Source organism: Semicossyphus pulcher, unplaced genomic scaffold, assembly GCF_022749685.1.
Source record: "Semicossyphus pulcher isolate SPU_LCO1_2020_fin unplaced genomic scaffold, fSemPul1.0.p SCAF_1, whole genome shotgun sequence".
Lineage (NCBI taxonomy): Eukaryota > Metazoa > Chordata > Actinopteri > Labriformes > Labridae > Semicossyphus > Semicossyphus pulcher.
Genome location: NW_027211603.1, coordinates 13101541 through 13126770, shown reverse-complemented (window position 1 = coordinate 13126770; position 25230 = coordinate 13101541). Strand labels below are relative to the sequence as shown.

The 25230-nt window shown below is 39.7% G+C and overlaps 1 protein-coding gene across 4 annotated transcripts in view; it reads right to left on the bottom strand.

Moving 5' to 3' along the window:
* Positions 1 to 2475, bottom strand: part of LOC138587334 (LIM domain only protein 7-like) — a 30471-nt gene extending 27996 nt beyond the window's left edge. For all 4 annotated transcript variants that reach the window (XM_069657959.1, XM_069657960.1, XM_069657958.1 and 1 more), the window contains exons 1-2: positions 2418 to 2475; positions 2122 to 2222 (exon numbers count right to left, since the gene is read on the bottom strand). In XM_069657959.1, the coding sequence (XP_069514060.1) occupies positions 2122 to 2190 (69 nt within the window). In that variant the 5' untranslated portion in view covers positions 2191 to 2222; positions 2418 to 2475. The remainder of the gene's footprint in view (positions 1 to 2121; positions 2223 to 2417) is intronic.
* Positions 2476 to 25230: the final 22755 nt, after the last annotated feature.

The following is a 25230-nucleotide window of genomic DNA, read 5'->3' as shown; positions in this document are numbered from 1 at the left end:
TCGAATCTGAGAATACAACACCTAAATGAATTAACATGGCAGGAGCAAGCACAAGGCAAGCGGGCTCTGTAATGAGGCCATAAAAATGGGGCTATTAAGGTTCGGCTCCACAACCAACACAGGGCCCCAAAAGGCTATTCTTCTCACTAATTAGTCCCCGCAGGAATCCAGCATCACAATTGGTTCTTGGTAGATCTGGGCAGCGGGCACGGAGCGGACGCTTCTCAGTAGAATCAGACAAACAGTGCGGTGCCAGGTTGACACAATAAAACACAGTCATGTGGTCAAGGATGCTGTCTGTTTCACAGAACCAACGCTCTAATTTGGTCATTTCAATAAACAATTGCTCCCTCTGAAACCACAGATCCAAAGGATTTCAACCGAGTGTCCTCAGTTGTGACAGCTTCGTCTGTTAAGAGAGACATTCCCAAACCCAAAAGAATCAGACAAGACAATCCTCTTACATGAAGTCAACCAGTTTTAGTGGCTTATAGAGTAAAATGTAGACACGATGCATTTGATTAATCAACTAATCTGCAACTACTCTGGCAATCAAAAAAACATTTTATCCTCATCTAAAGCAAAAAAACAAACATTTGCTGATTTGGCTTTTCAAATGTGAAGCTATGCAGCTTTTCTGCGTCACACATGACACATAAACACTTAGTATCTTTGGATATATGGGCTGTTGATTAGATAAAACAAGACATCTGCAGGCATCACCTGTCATCCTAAACCAGCATTTTCACTACTCTTAATCTTTTATGTAAAAAGGTGATTTATTGAGGTAATAACTGGCAGATTGAATGTTATTGGAAGAATTGTTAGCTCTAGCATCTGTTAAATTGACGGAAAATTACACTATATTTAAGACATCATTTCCTCTCGTAAAGAGATGGATCTGTTCTGTAACCAAAGTCATCCACTTAAAAGTTGGACTGTCCTTCTCCTGCTTCACCCAAAAACTAAATGGTCTGTTTACATAATGTAGAAGAGGCCAATCAATTTCTATTACTTCTCCACCACAGTAGGCAGTGAGCAAACATTTACATGTAATTGCTGCTGGTCCTGCGCTAATGATAAACAGCCACCTTCTCTGGATGCTTGAAAATATAGAAGCTTATTATCCTGCAATCTGTAACAGTGAATATTAGTGCCAACACATTCCCAATGTTGCCTGACAAGGAAGACTTTATGACACCATTTAGCATTACCTTAAAAGCAGCCTGCCTCGCTTCCCTCCTCACACAAACACACACAAACAGACCTCATCACTGTTCATGCAACCTTTCATCCATCAGTGCAGGAAAATAGACGGGTAAAATTGGCACGGGCTCACTGCCAGGAGAGCTCTGGACTGAATTCTCATAATGATCCTCTCAGACACAATCGACATTAATGGCCCCATTTAGAGTTGGTCAACACTCAGCTCTCACAGTCTACAAGTTGTACTCATTGGTTATGATTTAAGGATTGCAACTTGTACAATGTATGGACACGAGCAGGCTAGAAAATGCGTTTGCTATAAAACCACATCCTCCACAACCTGCCGACACCATGCACTGATCACATTCACCACAGTACGTGTGCAGACTTGTCAAAGCAAGACACATGACAAATCTAACACAAACAGTGGCCCTTCACTAAAGAACAACTCTAGTATTTTCTATTTCCTTTTAAAAGTACCTAATTGTATCTGCCTGTCCTCTGTGTGCATTCCCCTGTGGAGCTCTGAGTCTTGCAGTCAAATCATTTTTATCAGCAAAACCACAAAAGGTTTTCACAAAGTGTTCTGTGTCTCGAGGCAAACACTTACCTGAGTCTTATCAAGCTGCATTTTGCATTTAGAGTCAAGATAAGTCTGTAAATGGGCCTCAGGTTAGCTCCTGAACATCAGCTGCTTCCAGCAAGTCAAGGTCCAAATGCTACAAACAATGGACAAGTGATCTTTCATGGCTGAAATGACTGCCTCTTGCTAATAGAAACATTTCTCCACAGGGGGTTAATTAAGGGACCAAATCTTCATGGTTGCTCGCCCCTGAATATGAGAAGAGGAGCAGAAATAACTGCTCCTTTCTAAGGCAAAATCAAAAATATAAAAGATGAAAGTGAAGCATTTACCTCAATCCAGCGTTGAGCCTCACTGAAGGCGTCTGCACAGCTGACACTGGTCTGCTGGCGCCACTCCATCGTTTATCTTCTGAACTAGCAAAGACACGACTCTAATGGAGGGGCAAGAGAGGCAACATTAAGCTAACTAGTTAATTGTACAGCACGGGAGACGCGTGCACGCCATGAACCACTGCAAAGCTTATCAAATAAGTTCAATTAATGTCAACAACAATGAGGAAAACTCATGATATTTGCTAAAAACAGACAGATTTACTAAAAAAAAGTGTCTGGGCTATTTCAGTCACCTTGAGTTGAGGGCTGCTCACCGGTGAAAGTTGTCCGCTGATTGACATCCAGTTTATCAGCGGACACTCGGCACTTCTGCCACAAACTTTCCATCACTGACAAGTTCCGCTTATTGGCTGAAGAGGGAGGAAGGTTCCGCCTACTCGAAAACTTCAGGCAACCTCTCTGAAACGAAGTGAAACCGAGTGAAACCGAAAGGAACCGAGTAATTGCTCATCGCCCCCCTGGCGGCCTGCTGGAGTATGACACCGTAGTCACAGAGTCTCTGCTGTACTGTACACTCATGACAAGGCATGAAATGTAAATTTAAGCGCCTTTACAACACAAATGCAACTTTCAGCGCGTTAAACAAGTAGATGCTTTAAAAATTCAGATTGAGGTAGAATAACGTTATAGTGCTGTAAAGACTTAAAGCTAAGTCAGAAACTGCTGACCAGCTTTGACTGATTCATTTTGCTACTACACTTAGCCTATATGTCCATCATTGAAGTTCAACCCAATATACACAGAAGCTCCAAAACACCTCTTAACGACTTCAGTGGTCTGGAATTATTCTTACCAGGTACTAATGTAGTCAAACTGTAATGAATTGTGTCTTGAATAATTAAAACGTGCCTTAAAAACCACAAAATGAATTTAGCTATTATCACCCTCTGAGGACATGACTTCAGGTCCTTGGTAGTTTAGCTAAAGCTCTGTCTTCACATTACCATTTAAAGCCTTGAAAGTAGCGCTGCTTTATATATATATTTGTTTGACATCTTAGATAGTAAATGACAAAATGCCAGCGTCCTGTTGTTCTTTGCTGCACTTACAGTTTCCGAAACTGAGTTTAGTTTCTCTCACGCCTGATTCAGACGTTTAGTCTGAAGTCACATCTACAATTATGGCATGTGAAATGTTAAAAGCCTTATGTAACCCATTAACTTCAGAAGAGGACGAACATTTAAATGTCAAATGTGGTTTAAATGTTTGTTTATGCTACAGTAAAACACTCTGCATCTGTCTTGTCCTTATTTCTTTTTATCCTCATATTCCCTGTGCATGTAAAGATAGCAGCAGCATGATGTCATAAATGCAAACTATGATGGTGCGTTCAAGGACAGATATCGCCTCTCTCTCTTTTTATATTAAGTTTTACAGGACGGCCTGTGACAATTTCATTTTCATACATGAACAGCATACATCTATGAATAGTTAATTGTTTTTCTTTCATACCTTTTCCCCACATTTGAATGAAAAGCTAATAAGAATCTGGTGCGTAGGCCTCATCTTGTATTACAGCACATGCTGCTCAAATCCAATTTCCTGCCAAATGCCCAAGGAGGTGCAGGATATGGGGAGCAAGGGCAAGGATGAAAATCACAGAATTTTAAAGTAAAATGAGGTGCGGAGGTGAAGGACACTGCAGAAAATTTAATGAGAGGCCTATTAAGAGCGCAAAGAACATTATGTGAATCAATAATCTTCACATAACGTATTATCTTAAACAGGGACATTAGAATATAATTTCCTGTACCTTCTGGTAATATTATCTCTCCAAGAAGGATTATCTTTTTCTGCTTCAACCCTAAATCCTCTTGTTCACTTCTGTAGGTATTAAATAAGTGGGCGTCATCATGTTCTGAAACTGTGCTGGAACAATGCTCCACACTGGTACAAAACATCTTAATGATAGACAGACACATCTACAGACACGCTTTTAACATTCAGTTATGAAAACAACAGAACATTTACAGAAGATTTCTTGTTCTTTTTTCTGTACACAAAGTTCACACCTCCTGTTCGTCTTCTGTGCTGCTTCACTTGAACCATCAAAGGATGCTGATTCCTCTTCCTGGGTAAGTTCACGCATGAGTTTAAATGAGACGGTGACCGCAGCTCTGCCTGTAATTGAAGGAAACAGTGCCGCACCAGCCGTGCGCATGTGAAGCTAATTGGTCTCGAAACTGAAGAGTGGTGCACTTGAGAAAGCAGATTGATGCTCATCATCTTTATTAAAGGAACGAGTGTTTGTTGCACATGCTGATCTACTGATTACGAGGAAAATTATTAGTCAGTGTTTGCCCAACAGGGATTCAAAGAACACCACCAGTCCTATATCGATTTGTGATAGATAGATGGATAGATTTTATTCTATATGTGTTAAGTCTTCCCATGAATACATCAACTTAGATGCAGAAACTATCTATTGCATGTATGTCTCACTACCAGTAGGTGCTGCTGTAACTCTGCATGTGCCTGCATCATCAGGAGGCTGTGGTGGGTGTGTGTGTGTGTGGGGGGGGTGATAGCTTTGTACTGTGCTCAGAGACTGGGGATGGTCGACTGAGTGAAATGGACAGAGATGACAATCTGATTTGCCTTCACATGAAGCAGTTGTTTCCCATATTTCCCATTTGTCCATTCCCCTGGGTCCAGTCCAGCGAGAGCAGAGAGGAGTGATGTGATGCTGCGAGGAATACTCAGTTTTCAATTACATCCACTATCATTACCGTTATCAACAGCAGCAACATCAACAGCTAATCTCTTTTCCATTATTTTTCAGATAGAATTCTGAATTGAAAAGCTTTGGACTTTCACTCCCAACAACGAACACGATAAATTGTGAATACTTTCACACAGAGATGTCGTATTTGCATATCTTAACCGTACTGACAGCCAAAACCTCTTTGTAACCACTTGGGCCTAAATGTGACTGTGTTGTTAATGAATGTGTGTGCAGAATTTTTGAGGGATCTTGTGCAGAATCAAAAATGCTCTTGCGGTGTCCAATTTCCTACTGCACAATACATACAATCTTTGTCCTTGAAAGAAGTTGGTTTCACATGCTTATGAAATATTATGTAAGGTATGTTTTTGGGTGGGTTGGCCTATTTTAGCTCATCTTGAATGAAGCTAAACATAAATTCAGGACCAGTAAATACAGCTTTAAAAAAATATCTAAATAAAAACACGTAAATATGAGCTTCCAAGTATATTTCCCTCTCTTTTAGTAGCATATATGCTTATAAAATACACAAATGAACAACCTGTATCTATCACAGTCCCAATCCAACAGTTGCACCGCACATTATATTGCAGCTCCACTCTCCCTGCAGCCCTTTTCACTAGCATCTACCTGATATTATATCTGTCTGCTTAGTCAAAGCACACTCTGTTCTGTATTATACGGCCTATTTTACACAATGAGTGAAAGCTACTGTAGTAATGTTATACTTGGAGCAGACTGCATTAGCGAATCATTAGGGTCATGGTACTCAAATCTGACATCATTAGCTGGAGGGTCTGCCTACAGAGCTCCTTTGTGAACTGTATAAAAGGCGGACAGAGAGGCTAACGTCTCCTCTTGCACAATTTATTCAGATAATCATACACGCTAAAGATAAAATTACCATAAGCATTTATTATTTGTGTGTGTGTAGTGTACACAGTGTACACAACTTCATTATGCAGGTTCGTGCGCCCTTACTTCCTTACCTGTTGCCTTTCTTTACTATGATTACAAAACAGGAACATTTTATTTTGCTATAGTATGACTTTCATTGTGTCATGCAGAGGTGAGTAAATACATGACAATAATATCTCTGGGTTGAAGGATGGAGGAAGCGATCAGCTCCAAACAACTGGCATGTTATCATGTTGTCATTGGGGAGTATTATCATGACCCTACAGAGAGATGGGTCGCTTTTTTGTCCTACAGGCGCTAAATTGTTTTCTGTTATACGTATATCACAAAGACGTTTGATATAGAGAATTGACATATATACAGAAACATGGATTGACACTCTACACAACGCAGTTAAATGTAGCTTAACTGAGTAAATATCAGAATCAGTTTTATTGGCCACACGCTGTACCGCTCAAGGAATTGGACTCTTTTAAGCTAATCTAAATGAACATAACAGAAATATTTATAGAAATAGACACAGCTAAAAAGAAGGCATGGCAAGGTTGCTTTTTAATAAGGCACATTTTTATAAAAGGTGAATTCAAGGTGCTTAACATAGAAAAAGAAAAGCATTAGAAAGACATTTTAAAAAGCAATAAAAACGTATAATATCAAATGAAATAGAAAAAACAACAACATTGAATATAGACAGCTTAAACTAGCATAGAACAATTATGTGGAGACAGATAGGTGAAGAATACGTGCATATATAAATACAGTAGGCTACATATTATGGATGTGGTGATAATTGCATACACTGCAGGGGAAACTGGTTAAAACTGCCAACCTGCTGTCACAGATAACAGCGTCTTAACCATTATTGAAGTTTACAGATTGAAGTGCAAGATGCACTACATTACAGAAAGATCATCCAATGAGAAAAGACAAGTAATTTAGATCCTCTTTAAATTGTTCATTAAGCATCATCTTAGACGCTCAGGTTTATCGTTTAGCTTCTTCACCTCCTCTGCCCTCTCCCTCCCCTGAGCCTGCTGTGTTGTCCCTGCCAAGGTCTGAAACATTATCACAACAGGATGTGGGCTGGGATAACACTCAGAGTGCTTCCTCTGCAGTGCCAGTCACCTGGGACATTCTTCAATTATCATTGCATTTTAATGCAACTTCTGTGTCTGAGCTGAGCTGCAGCTCAATGGAACCAAAGAGACAGGCGATGGGCGTTAGGCTTGTGGGAAAAGGCTGAATTGATCTTGTTTTGCCTCTGTGATTGCCTTTAAAATGGTTTTGTAGTAGTGTCTGTTGATATGTAAGGAGAAACTGAGCTAATGCAGGACAATATTATAAATGGCATTGTATATTATTAGCCTCCAAATTGTCCAAAATTATGACCAAAGCTAAACTGAATGACATCTTTTGTTTATAGTTCTATAACTAACTGAGATTTGAACTGCTTTTATCATGTTTGTCCAGAACCAGAAAATGCCCTCTTTTTTTTCTTGAAACACAAAATGATCTCTGAAGCCTGAGAAATTTGAATCAGACTTTCATTTGTTCTCACTTGACCATGGGGACTAGTTTGTTTTGGGAGGTTTGTACCTTGAGAGACCTTTGAAAGAAAGGAGCTTTTAAGGAATGCACCAAATACTTTCACTAAACGACAAGGCCAAAAAGTCTTTATGTGGACTCAGAACAAACAGATCAGAACATATTTCTCACTCCTGCTTAGTCTAAATTGATGCTGTTTTGTGGCCTCCTGGTGTGACAAAAAAAAAGAGTAGGCTGTTCTTTGACTATGTAAAAGCTCTGTTTGATTTCTGCTTGTTGGCAGCCATTGGGAATGTAACCCTTAGATTCTTGATATCAGGCCTGGCTCTATTTTAACTTTCAAATAGGGAGTAAGAAGCTAGAAACGGCCCGGAAGTTGGGGGAAGCAGTTCGGAAGGCGGTCACCATGGAAACAGCGGAACGTGGAGCGGAGAGTCGCACCTGTTGCTAGCAAAATGCAGCTTAACGACATTAGCACGCTGCTTCCGTAGTTCTAACGGGAAGGAACAATGTAAGTGTAAGAACAATTTCTCAGGCCGAACCAATGACTGTATATATAGATGGACAACGCGTCTCCATCTGCTCCCATTGTACATAATTAATGCCAAAATAGCCCCTGCGTTAGGCGCTGCCATCTTGCGATGGTGACGTCATATGGAGCCAGAGACTGCGCAGTAGAGATCGGCGAGTGAAGCGGCCGTAGCCACTTCCGCTAACCCAAACAAACACTTAACTTACTGAAAAAACAGCAAAGATCCCGCACGCCGGCGTGTTTAATAGCAGAACAGCTTCTCTGTGTTGGTCTGAGGTTAACGTTCACAGGTATGGAAACTTCACTGACTGTAGTGATTGTTTTTGTTACGTTTCCTCTCGTGGATCGTCCTCCACTCTGCTCACTAGGAACTGATTGGCTGCAGGAGCCGAATTTGTCAATAGAGCTGTCAATCATCATTTTGACACCATCAAATAACTAATTAAAAATAAACTTGGATGTAAATCAGCATGTTTGAGAAAAATTTGTATTTTGATTTCATAGTTTGACCCATAGTCTGTATAAAAAGATGGACGACATGACAGCTCCATAAAAGTGAAGCCAAAACATTTTGGGCGCCCCCTGCTGACTAGCTGCAGTATAGGTCATAAAGTTTGCCTCCTCCATGTTAACAGGTGGGACATGGGTCAAACTATAAAATCAAAATACATGCCAGATAAATTTGTCAACACAGCTGTCAATCATCATTTTGACAGCATCAAAGAACTACTTAAAAATAAACTTGGCAGAAAAATGAACACTTGGATGTAAATCAGCACGATAATAACTAACTATAATGACAGAAACCATGTTTGAGAAAAATTTATCGGGCGTGTATTTTGATTTCATAGTTTGACCCACCTGTCAACATGGAGGAGGCGGGCTTTATGACCTATACTGCAGCCAGTCAGCAGGGGGCGCCCGAAATGTTTTGGCTTCACTTTTAGCGAGCTGTCATGTCGTCCATCTTTTTATACAGTCTATGGTCTGAACCAATAAGATATTGAAGAGTAAAATGAGTATTAACTCTACTTTGGTTAAAGACAAAACGGTAATGAACTGTTCCTGAGAGTTTTATCAATAAGTAGCTAATGTCAGCATCAGTGTTAGTTACAAGTATTGCCACTTTCAGGTTAATGTCGCGATTTTACAAGCTAGCTTCACACTTGAGAGGTCTTGGAATAATACTGGAGCTCCCGGATCTCTACTGCCAACAAAAAAGTAAGTCGTTCTTTTAACTTAACTGTATGCATTGGGTTATTATGTTGTGGAAAAGTGATTAATTTGGGCGTGATGTGTGTGTGTTGTAATGTTTTGGCTTTGGCTGGTTGTTGAGGAGCAATTTAGTTGTGACTGATTGTTGACAATAGTCACAAAAATGTTTGAGCTGTGGTCTGTTTGTTTGGATAAAGTTATTGATAGTTGGTTAGAATTATTTTGAGTTTTTGATCTTTCTTATTGTTTGGTAAAAGTTCTGGTAACTTATCAACATTTTATTGAAGAGGTAGATCAAACTTTACATTTGTTTATGGCATAGAAATGAGCTTGAGTTGCGTGTGCTGGTTGTTTTGGAGTAAATCAGGCTCATTGCCCGCTCCTTTGCTGTGATGTGTTTAAAACAAAGTGTTTATAAGGCAGAACAAGAACATTAGGTTGTGTTTTATCAAATCAAACAATTTAAGTTTTTGCTGTACAGCTGGTTTTGTATCTTTTCTTTCCTTGTCGGTGTCAGAAAATAGGTACATTGCAGTCCATTGTGAAAAAACACCCAAGTTAAAATACCTCGTTAGCTGCTGTTTACTATTATGTAACTTATCACAGAGTAAAACTCGTCAATTAAAAAAAACAAAGTTAATTAATGTCATTAATGTTTAGGAAAAGCAGCCTGAAGCCATTGTAGTGTGTTAATGATTGCTAACTATCTACGGTCCTGGTGCACGACTGATAGAGAGCAGAAGAATGCTTTATAGATTATCAACATATTTAAATTAACAAAGACATGCATACATTACGTTGATTACTTTAGGTATAAATCTGGGTAATGCAAAGATAGGGATAGAACAGGAACAGGAAAGTGGAGTATGTGGTCTAGGTCAGGAGTTTAAAAGTCTGTGGCGTTCTGACATTTGAGCCTTGTTTTTCACTAGTTTTAATAATGGTAAATTTTGCGACCATCAAAAGGATGTGGAATAAGACATGAGCATGCACCCTTTGATGTACAGACAACATGTTGATTCTCAGGCAGATCCTGCAGTTAAGAGGATCACCTCTTTTCCTATGATAAGTAAGCAGTTTTATGGACGTTTATGGTCCACGGGCGACAGGGATAATGACTTCCTCAGGAAGTGAAAGTCACACTGAATCAAAAAACATGTTCGTCATATCTGTGTGTTCTCTCACTCGCTACATAGTTTTTTGTCGAGGTCAAATGAAAGATAATGGAAACCTGCAATGAACGCCAGTTAAATTCAGATTAAAGCCAGAGAGTGGGGATGGATCAGGCACACTTTGAGGAAACATCATATAGCTGCATCACAAGGCCTCGAGTGGAAGCCACGGGGGAAGTTTAAAAGAGGTCGTTCGAAGAATACAAGGAGATGGGATGTTGAAGCTAAATTAAAGGCAATGGGCCAGAGCTAAAAGACGCTGAAGATGCTTCGTCAAAACTGTGTCGTCAATGGCATATCAAGGAAAGACAGGGGAGTACATAAACGACAAACTATCAAAAACTAAATTATATATGCATTAAATAATGACGCTTAAAGACAGATTAGTTCTGCTGCAGTTGCGTATTTGCTGTACATACTAATTGGTTTTTCTTTAAACATCAAAGCCATTCAGCACTTCCAAAAGAAGCTATACAGTCAGATAAAATAAATGAAACACAGGAGCTTTAAGTTTTTTATTTCATCAATACTGTGTCTAACTCTTACCACTCAAAAGCAGTTTACACTAAAAGTTTATGGGGATGACAGCATCGCTGCCCAAAAAGGCAGATGGTGACGACACCTCTGAGCTGTGGCAGAGATTAATGCAGGGATTTGCTTGTGAGGGAACATGCGTTGAATGGTAAGAAAGGCGCTGCTCCTGCTCTGGGACGGTGAGGATTTGATGCAAATTCGATATGATAATGGCTGACCTGAAAAGAAGAGCAGAGGAGGCATTAAGATGCGTCAGCACCTTTGTCTCTGTCCTACAGGAGGGGGAGGAGGACGAGGAGTTTAGTCGAGTGTTCTTTTCTGAAAAGCATTTTAAAATGTTTCAGAACAATATAAAAAATATAATTTGTTATCTTCAGTCCATTAGTAGTCATCTGCATCATACTGTATATCACAGTTGATAGCAGTGTCACATTCAGTCGAGGCTCATCAGTCTCAAATTCCCACAAAGCAATGGTGTGACAGGGGACAATACATAACAGGATATTCATAACTTTAACAACAGACTGTATATAGTGTTTTAATGAGCCTGTCTGCCTAAACAATCATTAGCAGGAGTCATTATTTTTGGCTTATACTTTGTCTCTGTGTCTCCCAGTGTCTTTTATACTGCAGAGCTCTTTTCAATGACCTATAGTGCCCATGAAAAAACCATCTAGCAGCCTGATGAGGGTTTTTGAAAACGTTTTTCACTTTATTTAACTTAATTCAGCCTTGATTTGCTACACTTTGCAGTAGCGAGTGCTGCTCTGTGCTTATCATTTCTCAAACTTATATAACTATCTATAAATGTATAGAATACCAAATTAGACAGTAAAGTAAAAATGGCATTTTAAGGCCACATTAACACAGACAACAGCAATCCATGATAAAATAAAGCCCCCCGAAGTCCTTTATTTCAAATGCAGATTCTTCTGGAGCTACATCATCTGGCTCGGTCCTGCATTGGCGAACCCAGTGCATGTGCACATCGCTGGCAAATTATTTCCTACAATGAATGGAATATTTCTTCTTTTTACAAGCAGTTTAGTGGAATTTATAACAATGTGATCCAGCAGTGAGCAGCTTATAATCATGCAGCGCAGTGAGGACACCGATCTGTGAGTGGTTCTCATGCTCTGCCCCTGCCTTAATGGGGTCGCGATCGCGCCCGTATTTCCGTGAGCAACTTTTATAAAGAATAAAATACATCTCCACTGCATGTTGTGAATGAGATGAGCAGGAGGCGATCCATTCATAGTTTAATCAGAGTTATCATGAGCAGATATGATACAGATATGTGTGTGTTTTGATGCTGTTTAGCCTACCTGTCTCAATATTATAATAAGATTCCAATTTCCATGCACAATAGTCATTTCCACCAGCTGTCATATGTCCATATGCTGTGCAGCTCATATATTTCACTGATAGAGCTGTGGAGGAGCATCTGGCTTCATGATCAAACAAAGTTTCATATCACATCATGGGATGCGTAGCCAGGGTTGCCAGGTCTGCGCTTTTCCAGCTGCGTTGAGCTACTTTTGATTCTGACTCCGTGTATGTTTGGAATGTCACAGTCACGTATTTGGTTTCCCGGCCTGGGGTTTGGAAAGCCCTGTGTTAAAAGATAAAATGATTGCTCCCAGTATAACTCTCCAGAGTTGAACGATCTTTAAGTTGGAACTGCCTTTACGTTAACTGATCCATTACTCAAACCGGCCTTTTTGTATTGAACTACAACTCCTCAACCTTGTCTCAAAAAACACGCCTCCAACAACAGACACCCTTGTTTTAATGCAGGTCTGTTTCAGGTCTGAGAGCTGTTCATTGGTGTATTTATTAAAACCTCTGGGAACATGATTTACCAAAAGCCATGGAGGACCAAGGGCAGACTCCACACACAGAATATTAACACGCAACTAATACACACACTGTCATTACTCTGTTCACTTTGTTCCTTATAATTGTACCTTTGTCAGAACATTACACTGAACAGCACTCGCATGAATTCATTTGCATCTGTTGTATTTATTTTCAGTGTTTTGTGATGATCTGTTCTCTGTAGGCAAAGCTTCATAATGGGAATGGATTCTACATGGTTGCATGATCACTTAGATATGCTGTGTTTTGTGCATCGTTGCTCATTATTCCAATAATTATCCCCCAGATACTTTGACTGCTGTCTGTGGAGAGAGACTGTTCTTATGTTGCTCTGTACGACTGCGACCTACAGATCTACACGTCAGATTTATATTATTATATGCGTGTTTGGCAGGATCATCATACTATTTGACTAAATTAACAGGCCTTAGCTCTTGCTACTATAAGGCATTGTCTGAAATCAGCACTGAGCTTTTAATGTACAACAAATAGTCCCTTATTTACAATCCTGGGGCTGGATGAAGTGCAGAGGGTTCTGTGTCTTTTCTCCACCTAGCATGAGTGGGTGGCTGCTCTGTGCTCACTGAGATTTCACAGTCCAGTGGAAAAAGCTATCCAAGAGTTTGTACAAGAAAGGGAGCAAGATAGCATACTAACCCCTGTAAAGCATGCATATATACTCTGGAGGTGATGAGTGTAAGACAGCAGTTTGAGGTTTTAAGAGGTGGGCAAACAGCATTAATGTGCCCTCTTTCGAGTTATCTTCTGCTGTCACTTCTCTCTCTGTGCTTTCTGCCTGACTTTATCATAAGGACATATGCATCAGCGTGGAAGCATCATAAATTGAGAGATTTCTTTCACTGCCTACACGAAGAAGTCAGGCCCATATTTCATTAAAGCCAAAGATGCCTACGAGCTTGCACGCACAGCAAATCCAGAATGAGGCCAAAATAAATCCATGCAGCTCACCAAGTCGCAGAAATTGTACACTGCAACCAGAATATTAAATGTGTTCTTAAAAGTAAAAATAGTGCATCAATAACTGGCCAATTCCATTATGCAAAGGCAACTAGGCTGCTGCTTCAAAAGCAATACATCCTCCGGTTAGGAATTGGGTTGTTTGTTTTTTTTTCATTTAAATATTTCCGTAGAGGTGCATAGGAGAGGTAGCCTACATATAGCACAAGTACCACTTCAGTTTTCCTAATGTCACTCAAGCCTCTAGTTATCTGGAATGTCAACCGTAATTTTAAGCAACATACGTATGAATATGGACCTTAAGAGTCTTGCTTTAATCCAGGGGTCGACAATGAGCACGATTTTTCCATTGGCACTCCGGGCCAATGACTTTACAAATTCACTGGCCCTGCCATTAAAACCACTGGCCCTGAAGTAATTTGTTATTTCAGTATTATTTTCACGTCAAATTTTGTTTCTCTGTAAGGGTTCTTATTAATGAATAGGTGTTCAATTGTGGAAATATTATACTCTTAAAAATAGACCAAAATAATCATATGGGTATAAAGAGGCTTCTTTTACCGCTCTTGGTTCAGCAACTCTGACACCCGCATGACTAAGTAGTAATAGATTGATTGAGTATGTTACCTACCATTACTGACGCTGTTCAAATGTATGTTTAATTAGCGTGATCAGCCCATGAGAGTTACTTTTTGAAACAAAATCTTACTGTCTTGTACTTCCTGTAGCCGTTAATGGTAAACAGTCTGCACCATGTTTGCTCTGTGAACGGTCTGTTTATGTAGCCCCAGCGCCAACGTGCACCGGGATCAGGTGCCACTGATAACGGGAATACACCCACTTATTGCTGCCTCACGTAACTGCCCGTCTGCCTCGATCATCCCGCAGGCACATCTGTGATGGCCGGAGCGTCGCATGCATGTTTCCAGTTTACAGGCAGGTGGCTGACACACAGACTCTGCATGCACAGCGGTCAGTTCACTCTGTGCTCTCATTAAAAGCTGCACTATGTGATATCAGACGGACTGTTGCTGTTGTTCTATGTGTGGGAAACACTGCTATGGGTGTTTAGTGGCTCATCAGCGTTGGGGGAAGTAAATCTCCCTCGCGTGTGTATGAAAACTAAAACCTGTGTGTTTATACTAGTCCGCGGTAGCTTGCTAACGTCAGTTAGCGTGTTCTTGAATGACAGCTGATCTGTCGCGAGTGCAGCGAGTAGCGTGTAACGTGTTGTAGACAGCAGCAGCCAAAGTACCTGCAGTGATGCTGACATCGGACTGAGATTACCTCGGGTTTCTGCATAGAAAGTAATTCTTCCCGTTCATCAGAACAGTTAATCTCGGGAGGGCTACTATATTGTCTGCATTGTGGGCTTGTAGATCCTACTGGCACACGGGGGCAGTTAAATAGTTAATCTACTGGCCCGGTGGGTTACAAACATACCGTTGGGCCACCGGGCCAGTGCTTATGTCGAGCCCTGTTTAAGCTAATGCTAACGTGCTGATGCAAAGCAGGATTGTACAACAGTTAGTTCCGACCAAGTAATCTGATTGGACAAGAGCTTTCCATGAGTGCTGATATAGAGAACAACATCACTGGGTATTTTCACTGTGTGTATCACTCCGCCTCAGCCAGGTGTTCTGAAAACTGTTAATTAACAGCACAGCTGATGGGAATGTCATTGTTTAAGTGTTTGATAAATGGATGTCTTGACCCGATGATGCTCATTTAAGTGATTTCCATTCATCTTGAGGGGAACATAAATGTGTAGACAAAATTAGATGGCAACATATTTTGTAGTTTTAGAGGCATTCCAATCAAAACTGCAAAGGTCAATATTAAACGTCAATCCTGTCATGGGGAAGATTGAAGCTCTCTCTCACTCACTTCCTGTTGTATCCATATACTCTCTTTATGTGATAAAGGCCTCCAGTGGTCAGCCCAGCACCATGCATTGCATCTTACTGCCATTTGTCTAGGACTTTGTCTGTTTGTGTTCGAATGACTGCTGTTTGGATAAATGCGCTTTATGAATGCAGCCCATTTAGGGGTATTAGCTATTGTTCTGTCAAGTGTGCACGATATCACACACTGGCTTATCAAACATCAGCGGTCATGGATATAAATAAAAAAGAAGCGTCCCAGATTCAGGAAATATACACTCAAAATCACACACTACTTCAGATGACTGATGGTGCACTGCAGAAGCATGTATTTTATTGTTTTTGCAAGCCCTAAATATGCCCACGTAACAAGGCAGCACCCATTTAGCACTGTTAGCCTTCTGCTACCTTGATTGCAAAGAGGAAACAATGTAAGGCAGAGCCCATGTGGTTTTAGTCTTGATTGAATGAGCACAATCAAAAAATAAAAGTGGTGTGTAAGTTTCATTTTCTGTAATTGGAATCAGTCATTATGTTGTTTGTGTTGTTTTGTGACTAGCAGAAATCTGAACCAAACTTAGCTTAAACAAAACTGTATTCACCCTCACTGAACATTTTAGACACTCCTTGTTTAGGAGAGACAAAGAAATGTTTTGATTTCCTGAATACCATTTTTCAAAATGCAATATGTCTGAAATCAATGAGCCACAAAACCCTTATAATTCAGTTTAGACACATGCCAGTAATATCTGTTTACCTGATAGTGTCTATTGATTGTCTGGGAAAGACAGAAAACAGCAGTAGAATAAATCAAGGCCTTTCAAATGGGTTCTCTTATGGCTTTGGGATATAAAACACCATGATCCGACTTCATTACAGTAAAAGGAAAGTTGAAACGAAAGCAGAACGGTTGATATTGGCTTTAACCGATGTCTGCTATTGAAGTTTTTGAGTCGTGACTGTGGAGAGACAACCAGGGACACAGTGTACGCAAAAATTAAAAGACTCACGGCCATGCTGTGGTTGTTATGGGCATCAGACAAGTTAATATTCTGTTGAAACAGCCTCATAATGTACAACTTTACCAGTTTCTTTCCAACCCTTATGATGGAAGGTATCAAGAAAATATGGATGTTTTTTTGCCATGACATGAAAAATATTCCAGCTCAAAATATCATTCAAATTTTCATGAATAAATGCAGCACTTTAACTGTCACTTTGACTCTGAGAAACAGCATTAATACTTCAGTTTGGAGCAAACATAAATTGTAAGCCGGCTTTAACCAGCTTTAAGCTCTACACAAAAACCCATGAATGATAACAAGTCAATCAGGTATTCAGCCTGCAGCTTCATCCCGGCGCTCACTTCAAAGTCTGTGAAACTTTAAAAACAGCTTAGGTTGGGAGTTAGGGTTAGTTCTTGTTCGTCCCAAATCCACAGTCATTAAGCTTTTTATCTTGTTCAGCTGCTGCATGTTTTGCCTTTTCCTGTTTACTCCTATATTTAGCGAGTTTGATTATTGTTTTAATGGCTTATTTAACATCTGGCCAAGGGACAACATGTGGAAATCAGAATCAGCTTTGCCCAGGTATGTGTTTAACATTGCTCTCCATGTACATACATAGAAGTAGACATATAGACAAGGATCACAATCAGAATCGGCTTTATTGGACAAGTATGTTGGAACATACAAGGTATTTGACTCATGGTTTTCTGTGCTCTCAATGTACAGACATGCTAAACTTGAAAACAAGGACAGGTTAGACAAGGTAACAGACACTTAGAAACTAAAAACTAAAAACTAAATCTAAAACTACTATCTACAGACCGAGACAGGAGACAATAGACAATAGACAATGGTGCAATAGAGAGTGCAAAGGTGCAGACAACAAGCTTAACACAAGCAAACATTTAAGTATTCAAATACTATATGTACAAGCCTGCAGATAAAAGTCTATTCAAATAAATAATAATAGAGTACAACAACAACAACAACAACAACAACAGCAATAACTCTTGTATACAGTGAGACAAAAATTGGCCTTTTGGCTAAGGCTGGCACATTTGCAGTGATGTTGATCAAAGTGCACTCTCCCTTAAAATAAATACATGAAATATTAATTCATGGGGAACACTGTAATGCTGACAAAACTCTTTCTTTAAAGGGCAGCAATTGATATTTCAGTGAATTGTTTTCAAAGAAATCCACTAGAGCCAGTTGTGTGTTTGCAGCACTTTATTATAAGGAACACAAATAGATGGATATTTTCAACAATCTTGTATAGCCTCAGTGTTAAGGTACGTTAGAGGAAAAAAGGTTTAAGTGATGTTCCATCTTATTTGTTATTTTACCCATGACTCACCGTTTATATAGAGCTGTGAGATGAGTCCCAATATATTAAATAGGTACAATGGTAATCTTAAATGGGTTAAATAAATAATAAAAACATACTTTATCAGTAATAGTAATTGGAAACTCTCATTTCAATTGCCTGACGTTCTTCTGTTATGACCTTTACTATCTCGGACCATCGTGCCTGTTTAATCACAGAAATACAGAATGTCATAAAAGTTTCATTTATGTGAGCATCTAAAGTGCTCAGCATGTATTATTGTCAACTCCTCATGACTGTGTGTGTATTATATATTTCTCAAGAAACACACTCATAAAAAGCTTCATAAATAGCTTGCAATAATCACCTGATTAAGCATAAATTATTCACTTAAACAAGGTGCAGCTCATCTTTGTGGATGGATTATGGGAAGGTGAAAGGTTGGGCGTAAAAATGAAGGTGCTGCAGTCATTGTGTGTAAAATAAAAAGAGGCAAGGACGAAATGATCAGTATTAATATTTAGTAGCTAAATGTGGAATTAGTCTCTGTAAGGTTGTTTTTGAAGATACAAAACTTTAAGTCTGGCTGGAGGTTCTAATACTAATGCAACAAGTGAATATGTGAATATTTCAATGGTTCTGGCCTCGCACAACCTCGACAACTAACGTAAGTGCCTTTAAATCGGGCTAGAAAATCAAATGGTTAAATGCCAGTATAAAAGGTTCAGTGTTATTGGTGGACTAACAGTAGTTTTTCGTCACATGGTTGGTTCTCTGCACCATGAAGCATTCAGAGAAATGTGCAGTGAGATCACAGTGGAAGCAAAGAGCCATTATAAAGCCATTTAGCAGACAGCTCCCTGCACAGTAGAAAGGTAATGAACAGGGCTCAGCTGAAGAGCTCACTCTCAAAGGAGAGCTACATTTACTACTTTCATTGAGACAGTACAAGGATTACCCAAGAATCGGCTGGGACAGGCATCTTATTATCTCACGAAAAGTGGGGGAGCTGCATCAGCTTCAATAACAAGTCATCCTACCTGTAATCCAAAAACGATAGTTCTCGGAGCCTTTTACAAGAAATTGATCCGCATGGTTAAAGTGTCTTTTTTTCAGGCAACTTAACATACTTGTTAAAGATCAGAAAAAGAAACCAACATCACATCCCATCTCCAGGCAGGAGATGGGATGTGAATTTGAGTAGTCTGTGTCATCCACCAAAATAGCCTCCTTCTCTGTCCTGGGCGTGGGATATGCTAGTAAATATAAGTCTGGCCATTATTGTATCTCATATAGGGATGCACGATATTAGATTTTTTGCCAATATGCCGATATTTTACAACTCATTAAGCCGATTACCGATACCGATATTTTTTTCCCGCACACCTAATTGCAGAGATCATCAACTCTCTTCTGTATTGGAATTAGCGTACAGTATAATGGTGATACTCTTATCACATTTGTTACAACGGTCGGGGTGACGGGTCTTGAGATGGTTAATCAAGTTTGTAGTGTTGAAAGACTTTGCCTTGGCTCCTCCTCGCATCACCGAAGCTGAGCAGTCATTGAAAACAGCAGTTTTGCGATCTATTTCGGACACTTTAAAAAACTTCCACACCACGGACATTTTGGCTTCTAACTCTCATGCTGCAGGTAGACACACGTGGCGTCATCACGCTGCGCCGCGCTGCGCAGGTCTTCTTCGCACCAGGGACATTGCACCGAGGTCGGGCATTTAATCAAGTATGCAGCAGCCCATTATTTTATCGGTTAATTATATCGGCGGATATCGGCGTGTTGGCCGATATCCGATAGTTCATTTTTAAGCCAATATCGGCCGATACCGATAACGTGCCGATAATATCGTGCATCCCTACTGTCACACATCGGCTGTCTGTCTGAAATGTGGTCATGTTTTGGGCCTCTTAACTGTTTAAGCCTTTAAAGCTCCTGTGAGGAACTTTCTGTTTGTGTTGATTTTGGCGCCCCCTGTGGACGAAGCCGTACCTCTTATATCATTTCTGATTTTGGTCCTGTACATGCTTAAGTAGTGTATTTTAATAAAACTTTCTTGTGTTACTCACTTAAAAATTTTTGTTAATCGCTTCGTTTGACACCTACCCCCCCGCCAGCAGTTTTCACGCATTAAAGATAACTATCTAGAAATAATCAATCTTGTCGCTGATGGTCTGGTTTGCTTTTGTAGCTCATTTACAGTAATTAGAATTAATTCCAGTCTGTTTCATAACCAGCAAAAAACTCCTCACAGGAGCTTTATATTTGTTACTGCATTCGGAATTATGTTCAACACTTCATTAACACTCAGACAAGGTTAAAGCCAGGTTCAATATATAGACTGTATATTCCAAGTAATTCTACAGGCATGAAATTTGAGTTGAATAAGACTAGAGAAGAACATCAGCAGGATTTGATATTACATTATATTTAAAGCATCTTAGAAATCTTCTGTACGTGGGGTCTCAAGTGGGACTTAAATCTTTTGTAATCTATTAACCTGACAATAATATTTTTAGTAATTGTATCATTTAACCGCACACTTCTGGCTTTACTTTGTTCTTTTAATTCTCTTTAAAAATTGAAGTGAGCCTAACGACACCAAAACGATTATGACTATTAAGACTGGAGGTTAAATGTGGGTAAATAATGGTTTGGCATTTTTAAGAAGATTAAGGTAGAGAGCTTTGTTCTTAATAAGCTGTAACACTACAGAGGGCCAACCCACTTGACAACAACTCCCATGATTCCACGCTTCCCAATTACATCATCCAACTACATCTTTTTGTTTAAGAGACCCTGGTGGCACAGATTACTCACTTTGCATTTAAAAATGCAAGCCAAATCCACTCAACACACGTGAACTTGTCTCCCTCCCAGCAGCAGGCGTACATCTGTCGTGGTAATAAAGCCATAAACTTATAAACACATCAGTTTTCCACATCCCTCGTTGTCTCTAACCTGGTTTAATATGTTCCCCTAGCTCTGTTTGAGGGGATTACATCTGTGGAAGATGTGGGGTGATCTCCCCCCCCTCGTCCCACCGCCAGATGTTTCAAAGCCTACAGCATCCATAAAAACTTTATTTTCCTCATTTACATTTCTGTCTTTCATCCATCCCCAGTTTTACTTTTGTCTAATGTAGCCAGACATGATGTTCACTCCGGGGGTTTTCCTGGCTCTTAATGAGGCAAGGTGTATCAACCATGACCCACTGAAGAGTGACATCTTTTATTATTTGTGTACATGCTCATTTGTGAATTAAGCACAGACTATGACCGAGATAACCTTACTCTATATATTATTATATTATATGGTCATCTGGGCCTTAAGCATGACCAATACAATTAATTGAACTTAGGGATGCACGATATTGGATTTTTTGCCGATATCCGATATGCCGATATTTTACAACTCATTTAGCCGATTACCGATACCGATATTTTTTTCCCACACACCTAATTGCAGAGATCATCAACTCTCTTCTGTATTGGAATTAGCGCACAGTATAATGGTGATACTCTTCTCACATTTGTTACAACGGTCGGGGTGACGGGTCTTGAGATGGTTAATCAAGTTTGTAGTGTTGAAAGACTTTGCCTTGGCTCCTCCTCGCATCACTGAAGCTGAGCAGTCATTGCAAACAGCAGTTTTGCTCTCTATTTCGGACACTTTGAAAAACTTCCACACCACGGACATTTTGGCTTCTAACTCTCTCATGCAGAAGGTAGACACACGTGATGTCATCACACTGCGCCGTGCAGGTCTTCTTCATGCCGGGGACATTGCGCCGAGGTCGGGCATTTAATCAAGTATGCAGCAGCCCATTATTTTATCAGTTAATTATATCGGCGGATATCGGCGTGTTGGCCGATATCCGATAGTTCATTTTTAAGCCAATATCGGCCGATACCGATAACGTGCCGATAATATCGTGCATGCCTAATTGAGCTGTGTTAGGTAGTCAAAAATATGTAAAGAGAACCAGGAAAACATTTTACAGACCACCTAATGTGCTACTTTGTGCAACACAAAAAGAAGAACAACTACATTTTTTTCATCGTCACTCAAGGCTGCGTTCAAACATTAGCAGTGCTTGATAAAAGATAGTTAAGCATGTTGTGGACTTAGCTTCAGCTAAAGCTATACAATGCTTAGTATTTCTCAATATACAGTAGGCCTAGCCCACAGGAAATTTGATACTATTGTTCATCCATAACTGATAATAAATTAATCAATGTTGTTGTATGATACAAATATCTTTCACTGACCTTACGAAGGATCAGCAAGTTATGTTTTATTAGTCATTATTGTAATTTTGTTTGCATAATAACGTTATACGCCGGAGAGGCTTGTGTTATGATTTGACAACACTGTGCATGAACAGTAGGCGCATTAAGTCTCTGGTTCAGATGGGGATGCATTGTTGGATCTGTGGCATTGATTGTCGGGTGGCTCACATTACATCTGCTGATGCTGGGTGTGTGGAGGCTGCTTTGAACGTGTGTGTACGTGTTGAAAGAGTGCTTTCATTAACATACTGTAGAAATGAAGCATTAGGCCGAAAAGCAGTGTTTTATCTTTAAAAACAATTCAGTGTGTTATGAGAAATACTGTAAAAGGCCCATGAACTGGGGGATTGTGGGAAGGTTGAGTTACACTGGGACACCATCCATGCAATTAAAAAGAAATGAGAAAATAAAATCAATGCAGATCACTTACACTGTGGTGACAAAAGACTCAACAGGGGACAACACAGACCTAAATCTTAATTAGCAAGAATATTGATGCTGCAGCTCAAAGGGCAATCCAATGTAGGAGCACAATGTGCTTAAAGTACCAAAGGACCAGGCATGTTTCACAGGTTTGGATCCTGAAGAAACAGGAAAAAAAGAGAACGCAAACTTTACAGAGTATTTTAAAATCGACTCTGGTGCATAGCGTGCAGTCTGCCTCAAGTTATAATTGAAAAGAAAAAGGTGACTGAGGGTGAAGAGGTACTCCCAGAACTCAATTTTTCCACATGCCACCAGGTGCTTGACTTAAGAGAAATATCTGTTAGAATCTGTCTGAGAGATCTGGCCTGGTATGATCCATCGTAGCATTGAGAGATTTGCTCAGACATGAATCCTTTTTGGCAGATGAGGTTTGTGGTGTTAGCTCAGTATTCTGTAAGCGGGCCAGTCAACAGGAGGAAGGCGGGGCTTTTTCCATAAAGCATGTTTACAACGAGTGAGCCCAAGTGAAATTCCTTTTCACAAGAGGTAGCTGAATTAATCAGTAGTGTTATATTTCCACAACTTTACAATTGAATAGTTTAATTCAGTTTAAACTAGTTTCATACAGGCAAGCAATAAGTTTGTGCTCATTCTTTTTATGTTGTTATCGCTCACTTCCTGCAGATTAGACATCTTACTCACCATTCAGCCCTAACTGAACCTCTCACATATAGCAACCACTGCCTACATCGCCCAGTTTGTTGTTGTTATTACACTGACTGTTGTCAGTTGTTAACTCTTCCATTAGAATCCTGATGTCAGCGCCAGCTTTGCAGTAGGCCAGAAGGTGCATTATCATCTATTATTAGCAACATGATGTCTGAAACAACAGGCGGAATGTACTCGACCTTCACTGAACAATAATAAACACAAAGGTAACGTTGTGAAGCGTTCACTTTGGTTGGTCTTAGGCGCTCAGATAACTTAAGAAAAACATAAGCTACATTGACTGAACTGTGACCTTCAGTGTCCCACAGGTCTCCTGCTTGAAAGTCTTTTTTGGCCTGTTGTTCTACTTGTGTCAGTTACTGTTTATAATGTCTGTGTCATCTCACAGTGTAACCAGTCTATAGTAACAATTCTTCTATTACGCATACAGCACAATAGAGTGATGTCAGCCATTATAAGCTTAATTAAGATAGTAAATCTGTATCATTGTATATGTTGGCCAGTAAGTTACTTACAATTAATTACTGAAAATATAAACCAAGCTACATATCAGCTTGTGATCATTAAGAAACAACGTCAGCATTATATTGCTTATCTACCAGCGAACATTGACAAACATTCTGCTCCGTCTTCAACAAATACGACCACTAGCTTACATGGAAGATTGTTAATGTAAAAACAAAACATTGTGATATGATTATTCAAACTCCTTTATATTAGTTTCATTCTCTAAGACTTTAAACATAACAATAATGATGCTTTGTTAAAGTCCCATTACACTGTAGCTGTAATTGTAAATTATTAAGGTCTTTGACACTAAGTATGGATTGACTACACAAAATGAATGTGAGCACAGGGGATCCTTTTTATTATATAGTGTGAGCAGTCAAAAGCAGTAATACTTAGACCTCCACAGGGTATTTAACCTGTTAAAGTGGGATTTCAGTTAGGGATGCACGATATTGGATTTTTTGCCGATAATCGATATGCCGATATTTTCCAACCCTTTCTGCCGATTGTCTCGCATGTTTTTTTCCCACCTAATTACAGAGAACATCAAGTCTTCCCTGTAGTGGAATTTATATCATGCCTACTCTTATTGTAGTGGCCCTCTGGCAGATGCAGAAACAACATAATACATTGCTTTATTAGGGAACCATCAAGCATTTAGGCAGAATTAAAGCGTTGTTTTATCGGCAGAAAATATCGGCAGAAAAATGATGATATCTGCCGGTGCCATTATCTGCCGATACCGACAACATGCCGATAACATTGGCATACCTAATTTCAGTTTTTAGTCTGGTTTAATTGTGCATTTCATTTAGAAAACTTCCTGTTTTACTTTGTAGTCCTGTCATACCTGAGTTTGGTTCCTAGTGTTTCCTGTTTTATTTTGTAGTTCTTGCCCCTTGTATGTCATGTCTTGTTTTACTTCCCTCCGTTGTTCTGTTTCCCGCCTTTCAGATTGTTTTCACCTGCCCTTGATTGTCTCACCTGTGTCTAATTAGCTTCACCTCCCAAGTTTATTTAGCCTTTGTGCAGCCTTGTGTCAGTGTCAGTTCGTCGTCATCTTAATCCCAAATCCTTGTCAGTGATCCTGTTACCCGAACCTGTACCTGGACTTTCTTGTGACTACCTATGTTTCTGTTGGATTTTTGGTTTTACCTTTCAGATGGAGATTTTTGTTGGATTTCTACCTGGACTGTTTCACAGTAAGCTTTTGTTTGTTGCCCTTTTGTCTTTAAACTTTTTGTTTTGTCTGCACCTGGGGTCCTCTCCCTTTTTGTTTTAGTCCAAACCCTGACAATAAAAGCTCCATGAATGGAACATAGTCTGAAACGGTTTAAGAGGGCTTAAGAGGGTGTCAGAT